General features: G+C 37.2%; 1 protein-coding gene across 7 annotated transcripts in view; it reads right to left on the bottom strand.

Annotated features, from left to right (window-relative positions):
* Nucleotides 1-3,193: 3,193 nt before the first annotated feature.
* Nucleotides 3,194-18,698, bottom strand: part of LOC137281853 (uncharacterized) — a 36,585-nt gene continuing 21,080 nt past the window's right edge. For all 7 annotated transcript variants that reach the window (XM_067813507.1, XM_067813505.1, XM_067813501.1 and 4 more), the window contains 5 exons: nucleotides 15,494-15,710; nucleotides 12,650-12,783; nucleotides 10,074-10,229; nucleotides 7,926-8,057; nucleotides 3,194-5,653 (listed from right to left, as the gene is read on the bottom strand). In XM_067813507.1, coding sequence (XP_067669608.1) covers nucleotides 5,301-5,653; nucleotides 7,926-8,057; nucleotides 10,074-10,229; nucleotides 12,650-12,783; nucleotides 15,494-15,710 — 992 coding nt within the window. In that variant the 3' untranslated portion in view covers nucleotides 3,194-5,300. The remainder of the gene's footprint in view (nucleotides 5,654-7,925; nucleotides 8,058-10,073; nucleotides 10,230-12,649; nucleotides 12,784-15,493; nucleotides 15,711-18,698) is intronic.

Genomic DNA, 18,698 nt, shown 5'->3' with positions numbered 1-18,698 from the left:
AGTTGGTAGATATGTGTAGCAGATCCTAAAAGGCGGTGCCTTTTGCTCTTTACAGGTTCTTGTGATAATGTTCTTGGGTTTCGGGTTCTCGGGGATCCTTTTGGAATTCGTTTAATAATGGAGGGATGGGCTTCGTTTCCGAAGCAGAACTCAAAAACCATTCAATATTTTTAGACCAAACTTGATAGATATAATAATCTCAACTTATATGGTTGTGCATTTTGCTATTTACAGATTTTTGGAATTTTTAATTTTATTTTTTGTACACCTTAATTCATTCTTTCACACTCAAGAGTTCTTCGTGAACGTATCAGTATCATTCATAAAAATGGTATTTGTCACTATACATGTACAAATCTATTTTTCTGTCTTGTGATGATATAAAAATTGCACACGCTATTCATCCAGTCGGTGTGTTGCACCACTGGTTATCTATGGAACCCAATATTTTTAGATTAAACATGTCACAACTGTCCCAAGCTGGAAAGAGATTAAATATCATGAGCGGTTCTCAAATAAAAGGACAAAACCATACGGGAAAGTCATAGAATCTTAACCAATTTCTGATGTCCAACAAAAACCAAGGCAAAGATACTCACATACAAACTAAACAGAAAGATACCTCTGTTTAAGGGAGGGGAAAGACAGTTTGAAGAGCGTGAAACAGCTGTTAGTAGAGAAGTGAAGAAACGAAAGCTGTCCACTTTGTATTCTGATCTTTGCTCTCCCATGAGAGGAAGGAAGGAGTTAGAGGCAGCGAGCAGGCATCAAGAAGAAACCAAACACCGGCAAATAATATCTTTGAAAAGGAAACATGAAGAACATGTCATCTTGTGGCAATATTAGCTAATGGTAACCATGTCAACAGAATATCAAATTTCAGACCAGTGAATTATTTTGTGAGCTAAAAACTTTCAGACATAGCTAGGCTGACTGGCAAGTAAAAGTTTGGAACTATAATTCACACTGCACCATAGGTTACTGTGGGCTGGTTCCAACACCTCTGATGAACAGCCTCACATACACAGGGTATCAAGAAGTTCTATTTATCACCAAGACGTATTCTGGGTAGAAACTGTTCTTTAAAACTTGTCCTAACGACTTCTTTACATAGTCACCATCCAGAGAGACACATTTCTTGCCCTTGTGCTGACCGCTTGAACAGACTCCCTAATTTCATGAAAAAACAACACTCTACCTCTTCAATGACCCACTGATATGGTCAAAACAGAGTCCACTTCTTGGTTCATCTTTCGGGCACGACTGGTTGTGAAATTCCCTTTCTATTGTGAGGTTTCAAAATTCCTTTTCCATCTCACATTAGTATCATAAGATGGGCTATCTTCACCATAAACAGATTGTGTCTCCTCTACATTCTGTCAGGCAGTCCAGACATTGAGTGCTAAAGTTTGACAACACAGCCTTAAAATTTTCAACAAAATTTATCAATAAATTCATGGAGATAATCAAACTTTTTTTTATATCCCCTCGCCCAAGTGCAGTATGAACATAGTTGGCTATATCTAAGACTTCTGTCTCTTCATATCAACATGAAAATACACAAAGTCACAAGGTACAATTAGCAGTCCAACATCATCTTTATCATTGAGTAGCTCATTATTAAGTCTGCATGTTCATAAAATGACATTCTGTATGCTAAAAAATCAAACAATAATTCAATTTTTGAATTATGTAAACAGTTCATACATTCAACAGATGAAAACTTCACCACTTCATTTGGCTAAACCAGCACTTCAGTCAAGACCAAGCAGAGCAGAACAGTCATGTCATACATTGACTCAGTATCCCATTTGACAGGATATATTCTATCCCATTTTGTATATCATTCTGTGATATAAAGATAAATGATTATAAGTGTATTATGTTGCCTCCCATTTGACTGGAAATTGACTGGAAGTGTGCTATGAAATACTGATTGACATATATATATGTGATGTGATATATCCCATATTTTTCTGTATATATGTTGTATCCCATGCTGTGATATATACTTCGAGAAAACAATAAGCTATGTGAGACAAAGCTTGTGAAGAATCTTGGAAAAAAATACAGGAACACTCGTCCTTTCATGCGATCCCTTTTTTTCTCATGAGTACATACATACATACATACATACATACATACATACATACATACATACATACATACATACATACATACATACATTATATGTATAAACATTATAATACATTATATGTGTAATAAACAGAGACAAACATTGAGTCAAAAGTAGTAGCATTTTATCCTATTTGGCCCTGGATATTGTTTCATGGGTAATAAAATATGGGATAATTGGGGATTATCACACTCCAGTGATTTCTTCTTCTGAAACAAAAGAAGTTGGGTAAGTGGAAAGATCCCCTATATATATTTTCTTACCTTTCACATAACTATAGGAACACTAACCAGTTAGGTTATTCTCATATTGATACATACTAAAATAGTCCTCAAGAACATCTGAATTTTTCATGACATGAGACTTTCAATAATCTAGAGAAAACCAATCACCTAATGAAACTATTGCAGAAGGAACAGTTTCTCCTCATAAACACAAACACTGGTTCACTTTGTGTGAAGTATGTTATTATTTAACAACAATTACCATGCTTAACAAATATCCCGGTGTCAGGGTTTATTGAAGATCAAAGGCAAAAACGCATTTTTTGTCTTTCATATCATTTAAAGTTTTTGTTTTACTAACCTTGAGTGACAATGGATATATTCATCTATTTCACACAAAAATATCAAGTGTTTCCTACTAAAATGGCATTGAGGACATTGTATTGACTGTTGCAGCTCTCAAAATCCAGGGACTTTGTATGGGTTTTTGAGGGTAGCCATAGTTTTTCCTCCGTATTGCAGGGGAGTGTTGGATCTCATGGTTTCCTGTTTATAATATACTGCCTGTCACCAGCAGACAAGGGATCTTACTGAATTTTCTCTTGCCATTTTATGTTATATCATCTGAAGTGGCATTAAGCATCTCGGATAAATATTATTGATGTTTGTTTGCTTTTAATATAACTTCCTACTGTCAAGAAAACCTCTCATGACCGTGACTTACCAATGAAACAGCTTGTGAACTCCGATCTCGCACATACTCTCCCGATATAGCGCTAGTGATGCAATTGTCAAATCACCAGAACATCGAACTCAACTCGCTTTGGGAAACTTTTTGTATTTAAAGATTTTTATTTCAAACTGACATAAAAAGTAAAGGCACTGTGTCAGAAAAAAAATATAGGATGCAATTCTTAAGAAATTCCTTTCTAATTTGAATATCTATTCCTTCCAGGTGTACATTTATTAAAACTATCATGAGAAAAATCAGGTGTACATTTAATAAAATTACCATGAGAAAAATCAGGTGTACATATAATAAACTATCACGAGAAATGTACACATTTCCTAATTCCATTAAACAAATATATTTTCATGTTTTTACACAGCTATTCTAGTATTACAGCCACTGTCAACATTTGAGCAAAATTGGTATTTGATTAATTTACAATCAAGAAAAATACGATAGTAAAATAATTCAAATTTAATTCAAAAACATTTCAATAAAAAACATGAATATATCAATATGACAAATGAGCAATAGGTGTATTCTGTAAATGCAAAAGCAAAGACAAAACAAAAAACATGAGCACTATATACAAGTCTGCCATTGGATCACTGTGATTTGAAGCGACACAAATTATCTTATAGAAACCAAAGTGATTATAAATGTCATCAAGTCTAAAACCATCCATATTTTGCACTGATTATCACCAATGTTGGAGAGCTCTGAATACATACTTGGATCACATGTAAAGAATACACTTAATCACAGGTTTTGTGGGGTAAGTGCAATCCCAGTGTAAGTCCGAGTCATATTGAACTGCCCTCCCAAACTATACTAGCACTAAGCAATATTCCATTATTATGATCATGGTCTGTTAATATTTTAGCCTGGATCAGACAATCTAATCAAGTTGCCAAGTAGTAACCCATCTCTGTGACATCCTGTAGATATTACAGTTGGATCAGACAATCCACTGACTGATAACATTTTTAATGGCAGATTCCAAATCTGTGACGAAGACCAGTAAATAAGTTAGTCTGGATGAGACAATCCAGTGACTGATATTATATCTAACATCACTCTCAACAATGTTGCAGGTACATGATTGTGGCCTCCATCTAACTTAGTCTGGTTGAGACAATCCAATGATTGATGGTATGACAGGAAAGGTATGGTGGTATGTATCATGAACAAAGTAATGTGATATGTAGAATTTCATGAGCAAACATCCTGACAGATATTTACTAGATCATGAGCAAGATGTTACGATACACACTGGACCTCACTGTACATATATATTTTCTGAGCCCAACTTATACCCAATTGCATAAATCCAGTTGTTTCCAATGCATCTGTGTGGCATAATCCCATTTTGTGATGGTACCAGGTGTAGTCCAGCCAAGCACAAACACATTCAGTGGCAAGTCAGCTAAACTGACATGTCCAAATAAAGATTGGCACTGGACACTGCATTTGTCTCTGATGTGTTTTTGAACTCTGGGCACTGTATTTGATTGTTAGCAACACATCTTGTTGGTGAGTTTGACATTTACTGTGGCAGCAAGTAACGTTTTTTACCAGTTGTCACCCTCCCAAGAGGGGTGACTTTGGAACTTGCCAAAGTATCATTGACCAATGACATTGAAGTATTTTAAAAGAAGGTAAGATAAACAAAGATATAATGGGAATATTGGTCAAAGCACTGTTGGAGAGTTAAGGTAGCAGATGTAGAAATGTTTGTCTTATCATGCTGAAAGCCTGATTTTCATTCCCCACATGGCTTCAATAAATGAAGCCTGTTTCTGGCGTCCCACATTGTGATATTGTTGTGTGATATTGCTAAAAGCAGTGTGGAACTGAACTCACTCCATCAAAGCAGCACTGGGGAGGTCGTGTAGCCTACACAGGTGATCGTGTCATTGTGAGGATTTAAGATTAGTCCTCGCAATGACACAAGCACCTGTGGTAGTCTAGTGTTTAAAGTGTTCCCTGATCACACTGAAACTGCAGAAAACCCGGTTTTGGTTCTTCAGATTGGTACAATGGTGAAGACAGTAGTCACAATGAAAAACTACTAAGATTAGAATACAAACCAATGAACCTGGGTTCGGTTCCCACTGGGAATAATGTGTGAAGCCCATTTCTGGTACACCTGTCGTGATATTGCTGGAATACTGGTGCAAGCGTCACAAAACCATGCCTATTCCCTCACTCACTGATTCAGTAACGGTTCTTGTGATGACGACTCTTCGTTGTTGACAGATTCTGGCAGACGAGACTGAATGGCGCAGAGGAAATTCTTCTTCACTCTTGTGTTGCTGTTAATGTCTGTCGGCCATTTAATACAATGGACATGCTGTAGTCTGGTTCGCGTTTCAGGCTCAAGTCCCTGCAACGACTCCATCAAGCGGCCATTGTGAACAAGGATGATCCGTGCCCCTTGCTGGATATCTGTAGCTGCCTTCATTAAAAAGTCCAGTCGGGGAACCCTCACATCTGAGTGTTTCACATAGATTAAAACGTAAGAACTGCTTTTCAGGGCTTTCAATTCGTTTGGTGCTTCCACTGAAATGAAACAAGTTAAAGGAATAGATTGTAGCACACAAACATAAATTAAGAGATACAGTTCACTTTCCCCTCATACATAACGAAATAAAATACGCAAGGGTGAAATGGTAGGCTCCTACCACAGTTTGATCCCCTATGGTTCAGTATATGAGATGTGATCATAATGCAGAATTAACTACAAGAGCCAAACCTGCACAGATTTTGACCAAATGATTTGATTTCTAGACATTTCTAAAAGACTTAAGAATGTGAACAGAATGACAGTATGAAAACCGATAACACAAAATTCTTGGATTGCATTATAGTATTCCAAACCAAAGGCTAAATACTGTGTCTTAAACTATTACATTGAAGTACATGGCTGCTTACTGAACTGTCTTATGTTTCTAAGATGCCTAATTTTAAACTTAGTTGTGATTAATCTAAGGCAGAAAACAAATAGAAAAATATTGATGTCAGAGCCCTAAATTAACAATCCTCATTCAGGGTTAGATGAAGTGCTCTTCTATTGATGTGTCTGCATGCCAGTAATACACATGCAATCAAGAACTTGATTATTTTAATAAATCTGAGAATATCCTAAACCATAGCCAAACCATGCAAAATAGTTATCTTGAGATCAAATGGTTATTGTTTCACTAAAGACATTCAATAATATATCAAGTGCTGACTTTTACTGTAGTCGTTAGAAACATATATCATATTTGACTGTTAGTGGATTCACTGTACCCCCATTGAACATGATGTACTAAAGCATTTAAGTTTCAGTGAGTGAGTGAGTGAGTGAGTGAGTGAGTGAGTGAGTGAGTGAGTGAGTGAGTGAGTGAGTGAGTGAGTGAGTGAGTGAGTGAGTGAGTGAGTTTAGTTTCATGCCGCACTCGGCAATATTCCAGCTATATGATGACAGTCTGTACAATATTGAGTTTGGACCACACAATTTACAGATCAACAGCATAAGCATCGATATGCGCAACTTGGAACCGATGACATGTGTCAACCAAGTCAGCGAGCCTGACCACCCGATCCCGTTAGTCGTTCTGATGGCAAGCACAGTCACCTTTTATGGCAAGCATGGGTTGCTGAAGGCCTATTCTACCCCGGACCTTCATGGGTCCTTAAATTTACGGCCTTTTTAGGATTTTTTCCAGGCTTATCAACATTGAGGCCACATGAAACATGAAGCTAGTCACATGTTGAACCTCTTCTCTGTGCGGGATTTTAGAAGTTGGGAAGTTCAAGGCAGACAAACCTCATGGATAGCTGTGCATGTAGCAAGCCAATTTTTGTGTGTGTTCCCAACAGATTACAAAGCTTTTATATTCAGATAGTATCGAGGGTTTGCCCAACTTTTTTAGCCACAATCACATGTAAGCCCGAGCTTTTTTTCAAAATGCTAGCTAGGCCCCTGAAAACAACTACATTTCATGAGTGTGATGTTTCAATACAGATTGTTGTAAAATTTTCACTTCTGCTTGACAACAGCACAAGAACATGGTTCTGAAACATCGCAAAATGAGGACCGACTAACTAGTTACATCATTGTGCCTGGAAAGTTTTGCTTTGTGATGGAGATTAAGTAACACTTGCGATCATTGCAGGATAATCTTGATGCATAAGTTTCCTGCTAATCGTTACTTCACAAGTTTTGTTTAGTTAAGAACCTTTTCAGAGCAAATCAATGGGGGTTAGGGTCTTTCAAGGCATAAACAAATTTTGTTGTGTTTTTCTTAGGCTCAAATGTTCAAATTTTGTTTTTTCAATCTCTTGCAAACTTGGGGTCAATGTTTCTGCACTGCAAATTCCAGTCATTCAAAATCATCAGCTAACTTGATCTTACCATGCAAGGGACTTTACAAGGCACAAAAACATGTCATCTTGAGATCTATAGACTAGTACAGTTACACAAAGTGCAAGTGTGCATCCAGTACCCTCAAAAGTAGAGAGTGGATGCAGAAAAATGGATGCCAACAACACATCTATGACTTTGCAAAGTGTTTGATTGGTTCATTCAGAGCATCATTTCATCCATCAGTCCTCATGATCAATGATTCACTGCAGGCTCTCAAAGAAATGATCAAACATACAGTTCTCCACACTGTAACTTCACAGGACCATCATGCTGAACGAAAGGATCATGAATAGTAATGACTGAGGGTCCAGGGACATCTCTGTCATTGAGTCGAGACAAAACCCTGGATCAACCAAACTGAAATAAGAAGGATGACATTCTTTGTGAGTTCATTTGTGCGAACATATTAAAAACACTTACACTCTCCCCCTTCATTGTCATCGCAGGGAAAGTAGACCGCATAATAGTTTCGAAGGTAGTTTGTCACGTGATTCCGAACTTCATCTTCGTTATCTGGGTGACACAAGATGATCACATCATACTGCATGTTTCCTGAAAGTTGAAGTAAAAAGTCCCATTTTTTTGCACTTTGGTGATACATGTAAGTTATCTGAAGCCAGCTTGGTCATAACTGAGTCCAGTGGTTGACATTATGAGCACCGCTGCTTCAGACTACCATGTCACACAATCAAACCTAATGCCAAGCTTATGCTGGAGAGAATAAGTTAGGGATATTGGTATTTTTGTGAGTGATATTTTATCAGTATGTCAATGAATAAATACATCATTATTCATTATCTAAAAATTTACAAATATCCATAACTATATTTGTCCAGTATCTATTGGGTTACAGCTATAAGGAGTGTTATAACAATTACTGTATTAGAATATGACACACTATATATAGGTTTACACCTTTCAGGGGTGTTATAGGAAATACACTGAGTGAGTGAGTGAATGAGTGAATGAGTCAGTGAGTGAGTTTTACGCCACACTCAGCAATATTCCAGCCACATTCCAGCAGAGGTCTGTAAATAATCAAGTCTGGACCACACAATCCAGTGACCAACAACATGAGCATTGATCTGCACATTTGGGAACCGATGACATGTTTCAAGAAAGTCAGCGAGCCTGACCATCCGATCCTGTTAGTCGCCTCTTACACCTCTTAGTCACCTTTTATGGCAAGCATGGGTTCTATTCTACCCCGGGGCGTTCACGGGTCTATAGCAAATACATTATTAACAAAGTGATACACTGTCTACTCAGGGCTACACCATTGAAGGGTGTTTTACGAATTACTACATTAAAATGTGATACATTATATGCATAGGGCTACACCTTTCATAAGTGTTTTACCAACTACTACATCAGAATGTGATACATTGTATATATAGGACTACACCTTCCAGGGGTGTTATAGCAAATACTGCATTAGAATGTGATACATTACATATAGAGAGACACACATCCTTCAAGGTGTTATAGCAAATACTGCATTAGAATGTGATACATTATTTCACCTTTCAGGGGTGTTACAACAATTACTACATTAGAATGAGATACAATGTAAACAGGACTACATCTTTCAGGGGTTTCATAGCAAACGTCACACTCATTGCAATAAAGAAGTTGAATATCCATAGAACCTGACTTTCCTTCATCTCTACAACTTCTAACATGCCTCTCAAACATATTATATATATAAGCCTACACCTTTCATTATATATATGATATATATCTTTCATATTTAGTGAAAAATATATACTATTTTAAGAACTTGTTATCATCTAAATCAATAATAAGTATCCACATATAGTTTGATACTATATAAAATGTGGCTGAAATTTCTTGTGTATGGTACATGTTTTACTTAATAATTCTCTTTAATATATATCTTTTAAGAATTTGTATACCTTTGCTGCCATTGTTGTTGCATATTTTGTGTTGTTTGGTCAAAATTATTCAAGTGAGACCTCAGATATATGGACACATTTGTTTTTGCGTAAATCATCCAGATAACTGAATATCCAGATACCTGGATTACTGTCATCCAGCCTTTGCTGTTGAAAAGGTAGCGAACATACACTTCTGGGCTAAAATCACTTCCAAAACAGCATGGTCCTTTTGATATGCCATTTTCAATTCACTCTGTGTCAGACAGGCCCACTAATCAGCACCAAACCCATATGATCGATCATTACTCCGGATTAGCAGTGCCTCTTGTCAAAACATATGGACACCTATGCTTCACTTCACATGGACAGAGGAAGATCAAAGCTTCATGTGGATAAGCGAGTCAATTTGGTGTTGATCTAGTTGGTTGGTTTGCAAACTTTACTATTCAGAGAGGGAAACCGAATATCTGTTATAGAGAGTCACCTATACAACATAAGAGATTGTTATCAGAATTGACCTGAAGGTGAGGATTCCGGATATTATGGGTATAAGAGGTCTCACTGTATGGGATGGCGTCTCTGCATACGTGTACTACATGTGCACACACCCATTCATACACCCACAGAGATAATTACTAATCCACACAACAATCAACTTTTAAATAATTACTAAGTCTTGGCGGAAGTCGGTGACACTTGGTTTTGATCCGGAATGAGAGTTGGTCTCTCCAAGGCTGCATAACGAGGAACAGAATTAGAAGGATGACAAGGATCACTGATACAGTCAGAACAGCCACACCCCATGTGGGAAGAACGTCTTTCTGCGCTGAAACAAAAAGACTGTAGTTACTAGTGGTGTTCCGATCAACTGAAATAATCGAAGATTGGTTGCAGTGACCAAACGACCAAGCAGTCAGTGACATTTTCTCATAATCGAACATGAATCATTTTGGAACTACTGTTTTAGTGGCCATTGAACATATCTTTGAAGCTGTACGGGTCTGAAAACTTGTTAAAGTCTTTGAAAACTCACTTCACTAATTGATGTGACATGACTGAATATTTCTTGCAGACTCCAGGAAGTGTATGTTCATGATATATTAGTTGTCACTTTAAGATTGTAATTTGCCTCATGTTATACATATCTGCAATAACATCCTGAAAAGGAAGATCTGAAAACTGATGCTAACCAATTTTGTTTCCGATGATTGATCATTAGCAATGAAGCAATCATCAATTGTGGAATTTCAAGCAATTTCCCAACACTATGAGTTACCGAGATTTACCTAGACCTGCTCAGATTTTGATAACTGGCACTATCTGCACTGCCACTATTATTCTGATAATCAACCGTGAACAAGAATGTCTGGTTGTCCAACAGCAGTGAATGTATTTATGAAACACATTTTTTACGGTCATTGTTTATCACGCTGACAATGAAAATAATTGTTACCTTGCATGCAAAGTTTCATGAATGAATACTAATTACAGTGGAAGCTGGCTAAACCAACACTCGTCACACGCAAAGATTAGACAGCACTGATCACTGCATAAACACAGGCTCAATTCATGCCAGGAACCAGAACTGACAACTGCTGAATTCCAAAGCTTTTAAATGATGATAAATGTACTAGCAACTGATGGGAATGAGATTTTATGCTGGCGTTGACAACTTGCAGTGGGCATGCCAAAGTCTCAGGAAGATAGTTTTATGGATGACAACTTTAATCTTATGAAGAACACAACATTTCATGGCACAATGGTGTCTGTCTATTACAGACTTTTCTGGGATCGACTCTTTTGTCCAGATTGTAAGCCAGTCCAAAATAGACATTTTTGTCTGTTACAGTAGACACTAGTTGTCTTATCTATGGGTTACACTTTCATCAAACATTTTTCCGGGGCAAGGAAATGTCACTGTATTGTGTCGCGAGAGGAAACAGCGGAAATCAAAATTGCAATTAAGCCCCACTAGACTATTATTTATGTTTTCAGTTCTTAATTGTTTTTGCTAGGTACTGTCTTACATGCAGGAATTAAGATTACCATGTGTGCTTGTCTATTATACAGAGACAGAAATAGCAATCACCTGAGCAGACAATCCCCCGTGACATACTAGTGATTTAGTTGAAACATCCGCAATAATGTAAGATGACAAATCTTAAATTTAATGATAAATGAGTTTTGTCAGGGCTCAGAGAGTAGTTGGGACTGTGGAGAAAACCGGATTGCACAGTCTGGATTTGACAGATTCCACTGTATTATTCTTGTTGTGGAGAAACTGGATTGCACAGTTTGGATTTGACAGATTCCACTGTATTATTCTTGTTGTGGAGAAACTGGATTGCACAGTTTGGATTTGACAGATTCCACTGTATATTCCTGTTGTGGAGAAAACCGGATTGTACAGTTTGGATTTGACAGATTCCACTGCATATTCTTATTGTGGAGAAAACTGGATTGTACAGTCTGGATTTGACAGATTCCACTGTATATTCTTATTGTGGAGAAAACCGAATTGCACAGTCTGGATTGGACAGATTCCACTGTATATTCTAATTGTGGAAAAAACCGGATTGTACAGTCCGGATTTGACAGATTCCACTGTATATTCTTATTGTGGAGAAAACTGGATTACACAGTTTGGATTTGACAGATTCCACTGTATATTCTTATTGTGGAGAAAACTGGATTGCACAGTCTGGATTTGACAGATTCCACTGAATATTTTCACTCCTTACATCCTTATGGAAGAGTAAGGATACACACTCCAAAACATTGTGCTCTTCACCTGATGAAACAGTAATGATATTCTCTAATACATTGTTCTTAATAATAAAGAAGCTGGCATCCATAAAATTCTCTTCCTCATTTGCATCACTTCTAAAATGCCATTCAAAGACTGGAAAATAAATCTAAATTCTAAAAATCATAAATACCTTTGTACGTTTAACATATATAAAGTTTAATAGCTGAGAAGTTGTTTGGTATCATAAATAACAAACCACGTCACCTGCTCACTCACACAAAAATATGTCAGTATGCCTTCAAAATTCTCAATACACCGCCACTTGCAATATGAGATGTAAGTACATCGACACTCCCAAAAATAATCTGAAGCCCTGAAACTTGATTATCTACAGGCCACTGCCAAATACATGTAGCTGGAATATTGCTGACTCCAGTGAAAAATTAATCTCAATAACTTAAAAACAGATTGCAAAATTCAATAGGAATATATCTTACGTAAAGGAACAAGCTGCATTGGAAAGCTTCGTCCATTTGGATTCGGTGAAAAGAGAAAACATGTGTAACTGGAGGTCATATTGTCCTTGGTTATTGTCTTGAAGGTCAGTATACTGCCAAGTATATTCCCGTTGCTGCAATGAAAATATATCAAACAGTGTTTTAGTCTAAAGGAGTTATCTAAAGGACACATCCTTGATAATTATAGTCTGTTTGCAGTGAAAACGTACAAATGAGTTTTTACCATGCCAATTGAACATTTAAATATCAGAATTTTATTCAAAATCTTAAAAAAATCAAATTCAAAAGTTGTTTTATAAACAACCCTATTATTGGTTTGGGTTAATTTTACTGTATTTGATTCACATTTTTGTTTATAGAAAAATTCATTGGTACGTTTTCACTGCAAACAGACTATAATACCCTGTATGCATCTATGGATGAGCCTGGTAATATTATACTACTTCCCATTGCTGTCCCTGCATTGTCACTGTAACCAATCCGGTAACCCATTACAATCAAGCTTGCCAGTGTCAACGAAGTTAGCAGTTGACCACGAAGGTTCGACTGATGTGCAATCAATTCAGGAAAAAAAATCACACAGACAAATTAACAGGTCTGAAACCTAAAAAATACGCAAGAACTCCTTTTTCCTCTTAACATTACTGTTTACTGAAGAAGAAGAAGTCATGATAGAAGCCTTGTGGTACAATGAATATGCCAGTGTAGACACCTGATTAGATAAAAAGCCAGCAATGGGAGGTAATAAAATCATCGGCCATACATGCATCCAGGGTATAGTGGAGCTACTGGAATTTATATCCTTGAGATTATCGAGGATGCTAAGGACAGAGATTATATAAAATACAAGAAAACACATATAATGTACCCTTGACCAACTATGACTTAACTATATTTTTGTTTGATCTTTTGTATTTATTGATCACAAGGGTAGGAAAATATGACAACATTGAAAAACACTTTAGTTAATACTGGCTTTTCGGTGAGGATGAAAAAAAAAAAAGAAGTGTTACCCCAATGCAGAAAAATCTTTAACTAATTCAAAGAATGATGCACTTGCGTGCCTTGAAAACAAAGGCCTCCATATTACCATGCAATTTGGTCTAAACACAACTAAACACTAAACAAAACTAGAGCTCTGTTTCACAAAGCTAATGTAGCGCTTTGACTGCTGTACCTCCTTTACTGAAAATAGACTTACGACAGTTGAAGTGGTACAGGAGCTCTTCTTTATTCAGTGAAATCATGACAGTAACAAACAGAAAGTATGGGTCTGTAACTGCTTCAACAACCTCTGCCTTGAGTGGAAATATCACAATGCCAAACAATATTCAGTCTCTGTTATCTCACAAAACAGAATGTCAATAAAAGGCAAAATAGGATCACTGAAACTCACTGAAGATACCTTGCGTCTCTTTCAAAATGTCCCCTTTCCATATAAAGGCAGAAATTGGATGTGTCCAGTGTCCTGTATGCACATATACCAGGCAACAGTTTTACCTCAACTAGTCTTCAAATAACAAGCTGGTGGGGTGGGCCAGTGGTAAAGGCGTTCGCTCATCACATTTAAGTCCTGGGTTAGTTAAGTTTACTTTGTAATCATGAACACATTCAACATACGTTTGATGACAAACTGATCCCTTTATGTCTAAAATGTCAATGGTGGCACATGTGCTTGAATATTCAAGAATCAGTGACTGTAGAAAGGATCGTTGTGTTGATGACACGGACACACACGCGGATAACTGGAGTACATCATTTGCCTACCTATCTGCCTGCCTCTCCATCAACGCTTGACCTACATGACTGCTGCCTAACCACTTGCCGTGTTGAATTCAGAATAACTGTTTTTCACTCTCAGACTTAGGTGAGTTGATATATTTGAGACCCATTACTTCAGTTTTGACACAGTTGCATTGTACATGAAACCTCTACTGTGAATCTTTGTATCTTGTTATTTGACTGTTAAATACATAATACTGAAAAGTTTAGACTTGTCAGTGTTATATTTTGCTGGTTCTGGGGGGATTTCTTACACCTTTTGTCACGGCAAATTATTTACCATTACAGATATGATTTACTTTCAGAGATAAAGTGGTTATGACAGGTGACTTATTTTTCATCTTGTCATCAAACCCCGATATCTTGATTGCTGTTCACAGGGATTTACCTTGAGTCCTGTATTTGAGGGTGTCTGCGACTCATGTTTATAATTTCCAAGGGTCCTGGACTTCACAATGAGGGTATAAGACAGTTAAAGATTATTGTCAGTACTGTTGTTGTATAGTGTATCATGATCAACACATTACTTGTTACAATAAGGAAATTGAAACTGATACTATAACCCAGCTTGGAGTAAACTCAGTGATAACATATTGTTACATGACTGGAAGTTTTACAAAAGTATTTGGACATTTTCTGCATCCCTGTGGTTTTGCTAATAAATTTTGTAGCATCCATTGTCAATTTTTATGCATACAGAACGCAGGAATTTGCATCCTGTAAATCCCAAAATTCACAATATCTGTCAGGTCCATCTGTTGCAGACTTGATTACTCACAGGTCCTACTCATCAAGTCAAATGAGTACTGAGTGCAGTATTAAACAACCCGTGAAGATCTGGGTTAGAACTGGTCTTGGGCAATCAAAGCTTGTTGCAAGGGCTGCTAATGAGACTGGGTTTACAGACTCCACTGTTCAGCAGGAATACTGCTGAGTGCAGCATTTAACAACAATGAAGCATAAACAAAATCCGATGAAGGTAAGTGGGTGTTGCATGTAGCAGACACAATACTTCTCTCCAAATCCTGCAAATACTCCTACCTCTTATTCACAAATTCCACAGAATAAAATGCATTATCTCCAGACAATGAAGTGGACACTTTCCCCCATTTTCTCATCCAGAAAGCATCTCGAGTGTTTTGCAAGCCACAACCAAAGTATCCCCGGCATTCCAAGGTGATGCTCTGGCCCAACTTGACCATCTGCTTTGCATCTGGCTTTCGCTCCACTATCACTTTGCCGACTGATTGGTCACAGTCTGAAATTGAAAAAAAAAAAATTGATTGAAATGTTATCAACAGAAATAGAATCTCATTGGCCAATCACTGTGTGGTAAAATATAATCATAATTAGGCTAAACGATCAGCACTGGGTAATTACATCAGCTCACAGTGGTATGGCATGAAAAGTAAATTTTGTCACACCACCCCTATGTCACCTGAACTTAACTTGATATAACACTACTTTGAAACATAATTCAGTAGGGACAATGCCTGTATACCGCAGTGCACAATGCATTTGGAACATACCATTATGGATTTATTCAGGATACTGAATGAAGCAGCCTTCATCGGTGGATCCATTTAACACGGGTGAAAACTACGTGTGCAGTCCCTGTCACAAGAGTGTGCAACCCCCTCTCTAAAAAATCTGTATCCAGCTTTGGTGTCTTTGTCAGGTAAATTAGGAAAAAATGATGGCATTCTTCAAAACTGGCTTACTTCAATGCTAATATTTCCATGAATTGTGAGGAAATGAGAAAAGTCTGAATTAAAATTAGGAATTTTTTTGTCATTATTTGCTTCAGACTTCTTTATGGAATCTTTCATGTGATTTGAAGTAGACTAAGTAATTTGAAATGATGGCTTCCTTTGACCAAAGATGCAAGGATATTTGCAACCACCTTCTGTTATGCAAATCAACGAAAAACCAGAAATATTCTCCAGCAGTGAAGGGATGGGGATGTTGTTTGTTTAGGTGAGGCCAGGTACTGTATATAATTAAACTAAGGCTAACGCAAATATATTATGAGGTGAACATGAATATATACAAATATTCATTCGTGAATGCTTTATGTTCAGCGTGAAGAAATTAAAATAACAAACATATCATGTAATTGCTAAAGCTGAAACATATACATGATATTTTATAGAAAGCCAGAACACTAATACATTGTGAACAACACAACATATTTGCCTTATGACACATCTGTAAGAGGCCTTGGCAAAAGAACTTAAGTTATGATACTGGATAACTTGGATGTATACAATTTTTGCATGTTCCACTTTGATAAACAACAAACAAGTTCTAATTAAAATGACTTTCTTGACAATATTACATTTCAGTGATCCAGTAAGGTTGAGGCGTCAGGATTTAGTCCACTTGAGACAGTGTGCAAAAACCTTGCATGGAGTCAGCTTTGAGTACAGACTCTTTCAGTGTTGTCACAGCCCCTTGTGTACAGTACACAACCCTGTACACAATCCTGTACACAAATCTGTACACAAATGTGTTGGTACATGACCACATGAATATGCTGAAACACCCAGCTGCGGCTACAGCAACATGCAGTGAATTTTGACAAAGTCCCAGTCCAACCAGCTGCGAATGGGTACCCCATTAGCTGAGAAAACCATAATACATGTGGTGCGTCTAGAGAGTTGTATACTCCCAAGGGAGTTGACATTGATATCAAATGGTCGAGGGAAAAATACAAGCACCTTGAGCAAGCGCTGGCTGTGTGGATATGTGCGCTACATAAATGTCCCATAATTCTAGTGACCATGACTAATGAATTGAATTCAGGAAGGCTATGGTTTATTTACTGAATATGTGAACAAATCATAACATAAGTTGTGATACAGTACATGATAGGCCTCATCAGCCTCTGTTTGATGAACCAGAGTGAGTGTGTACAGTGGCAAAATAGCAAGTTGGCTAGTAAAAATCCGGCCTGGCCATTAAATCTCCACAGTCCCTGATCTGACTGGCTAATGAATTTCCATGGGGGTCACTGTGTACATATATCACTCTCTCCGACTTGTTAACTTACACTATGCTTTTAAATCATGCCACATTATAGCCAGATAAAAATGTTCTTCATAACCCAGTATCTTATTCTTATCTATTTTTTCAATCCTTTGCTTAGTTTCTGCATTCAAATTTCGCTCTAATGAATTATTTTGTGGGCAAGTAAATTTCAGGCGAAGCTAGCCCAGCTGGTTATCAAAACTTGGAATCTATTTCGCACACTGAGGGAGTATGTTTTTAGGCCACTTTTAACAATGTTCCAGCAACATCAAGGCAGGGGGACACCAGAAATGAGCTTCATACATCTGTCTTGTCTGTATTGATTTTGAATTGTATTACTATGAATACTGATCAATGTGACCAAAACAATTCAGCATACAATATACACTGAGGCTGGGTAAGATGTAGTTGTTACCATGGTTACAGTTTCATCATACAGTTGTATTGATCTTTTGAACAACAGATGGCTCTGAGTAAGTTGTATATTTTCTGTGAAGGAGCTAAGTTCCTTCTGTAGTTATAGATACATCTGTGCAACCCCAGAAACACAACTGTCATGCTTGTTTGATATTACTTATACAGCCCAAATATATTGTGACAAAACTCAACAAAAGAAGAAAACAAGAGTCATAGAAGATGACGTATCTCTCCTGGCCCCCACATATTTCAAAAGACAAATCATCTGACAGTTACTTATTGTGTTTTTAGACCATGTCTGAATTGTCTCCATGGAAATCATGAAAAATGCCATATATCTGTAATCAGAAAAAGTCACCATTTCAAGATCTGTCTCATATATCTGTCAAGATCTTTAGAAAGATATGAAATGGTTTTCGAGTTGTGCTCCGGAAATGAAGCCCACAACATGTTCATGGAAACCAAGAAAATAATAAATCACAAAACCCTGTAAATACCAAAAGGCACCACTTTGGGGTCTGCCACACATATCTACCAAGTTTTCTCTGACAGATATTAAGAAGGTTTTGAGTTCTGCTCCGGAGACAACACAGTCTGAAACATTTCCATGGAAACCGAGAAAATAATAAATCACAAAAACCTGTCAATAGCAAAAGGTACCACTTCATGTTCTGATTGATATATCTATCAAGGTTTGCAGAAAAATATTGAACATTTTTTGAGTTCTGCTCCGGAAACGAAGCCCACCCCACCATAAGAATAACACCAAAATGTACCATGGAAAAACAAAAGAAATATA

The sequence above is a fragment of the Haliotis asinina genome, chromosome 4 (assembly GCF_037392515.1).
Source record: "Haliotis asinina isolate JCU_RB_2024 chromosome 4, JCU_Hal_asi_v2, whole genome shotgun sequence".
In the NCBI taxonomy this organism is placed as follows: domain Eukaryota; kingdom Metazoa; phylum Mollusca; class Gastropoda; order Lepetellida; family Haliotidae; genus Haliotis; species Haliotis asinina.
Note: the sequence above shows the minus strand (reverse complement) of the source record. Positions and strands in the feature narration are given on the sequence as shown.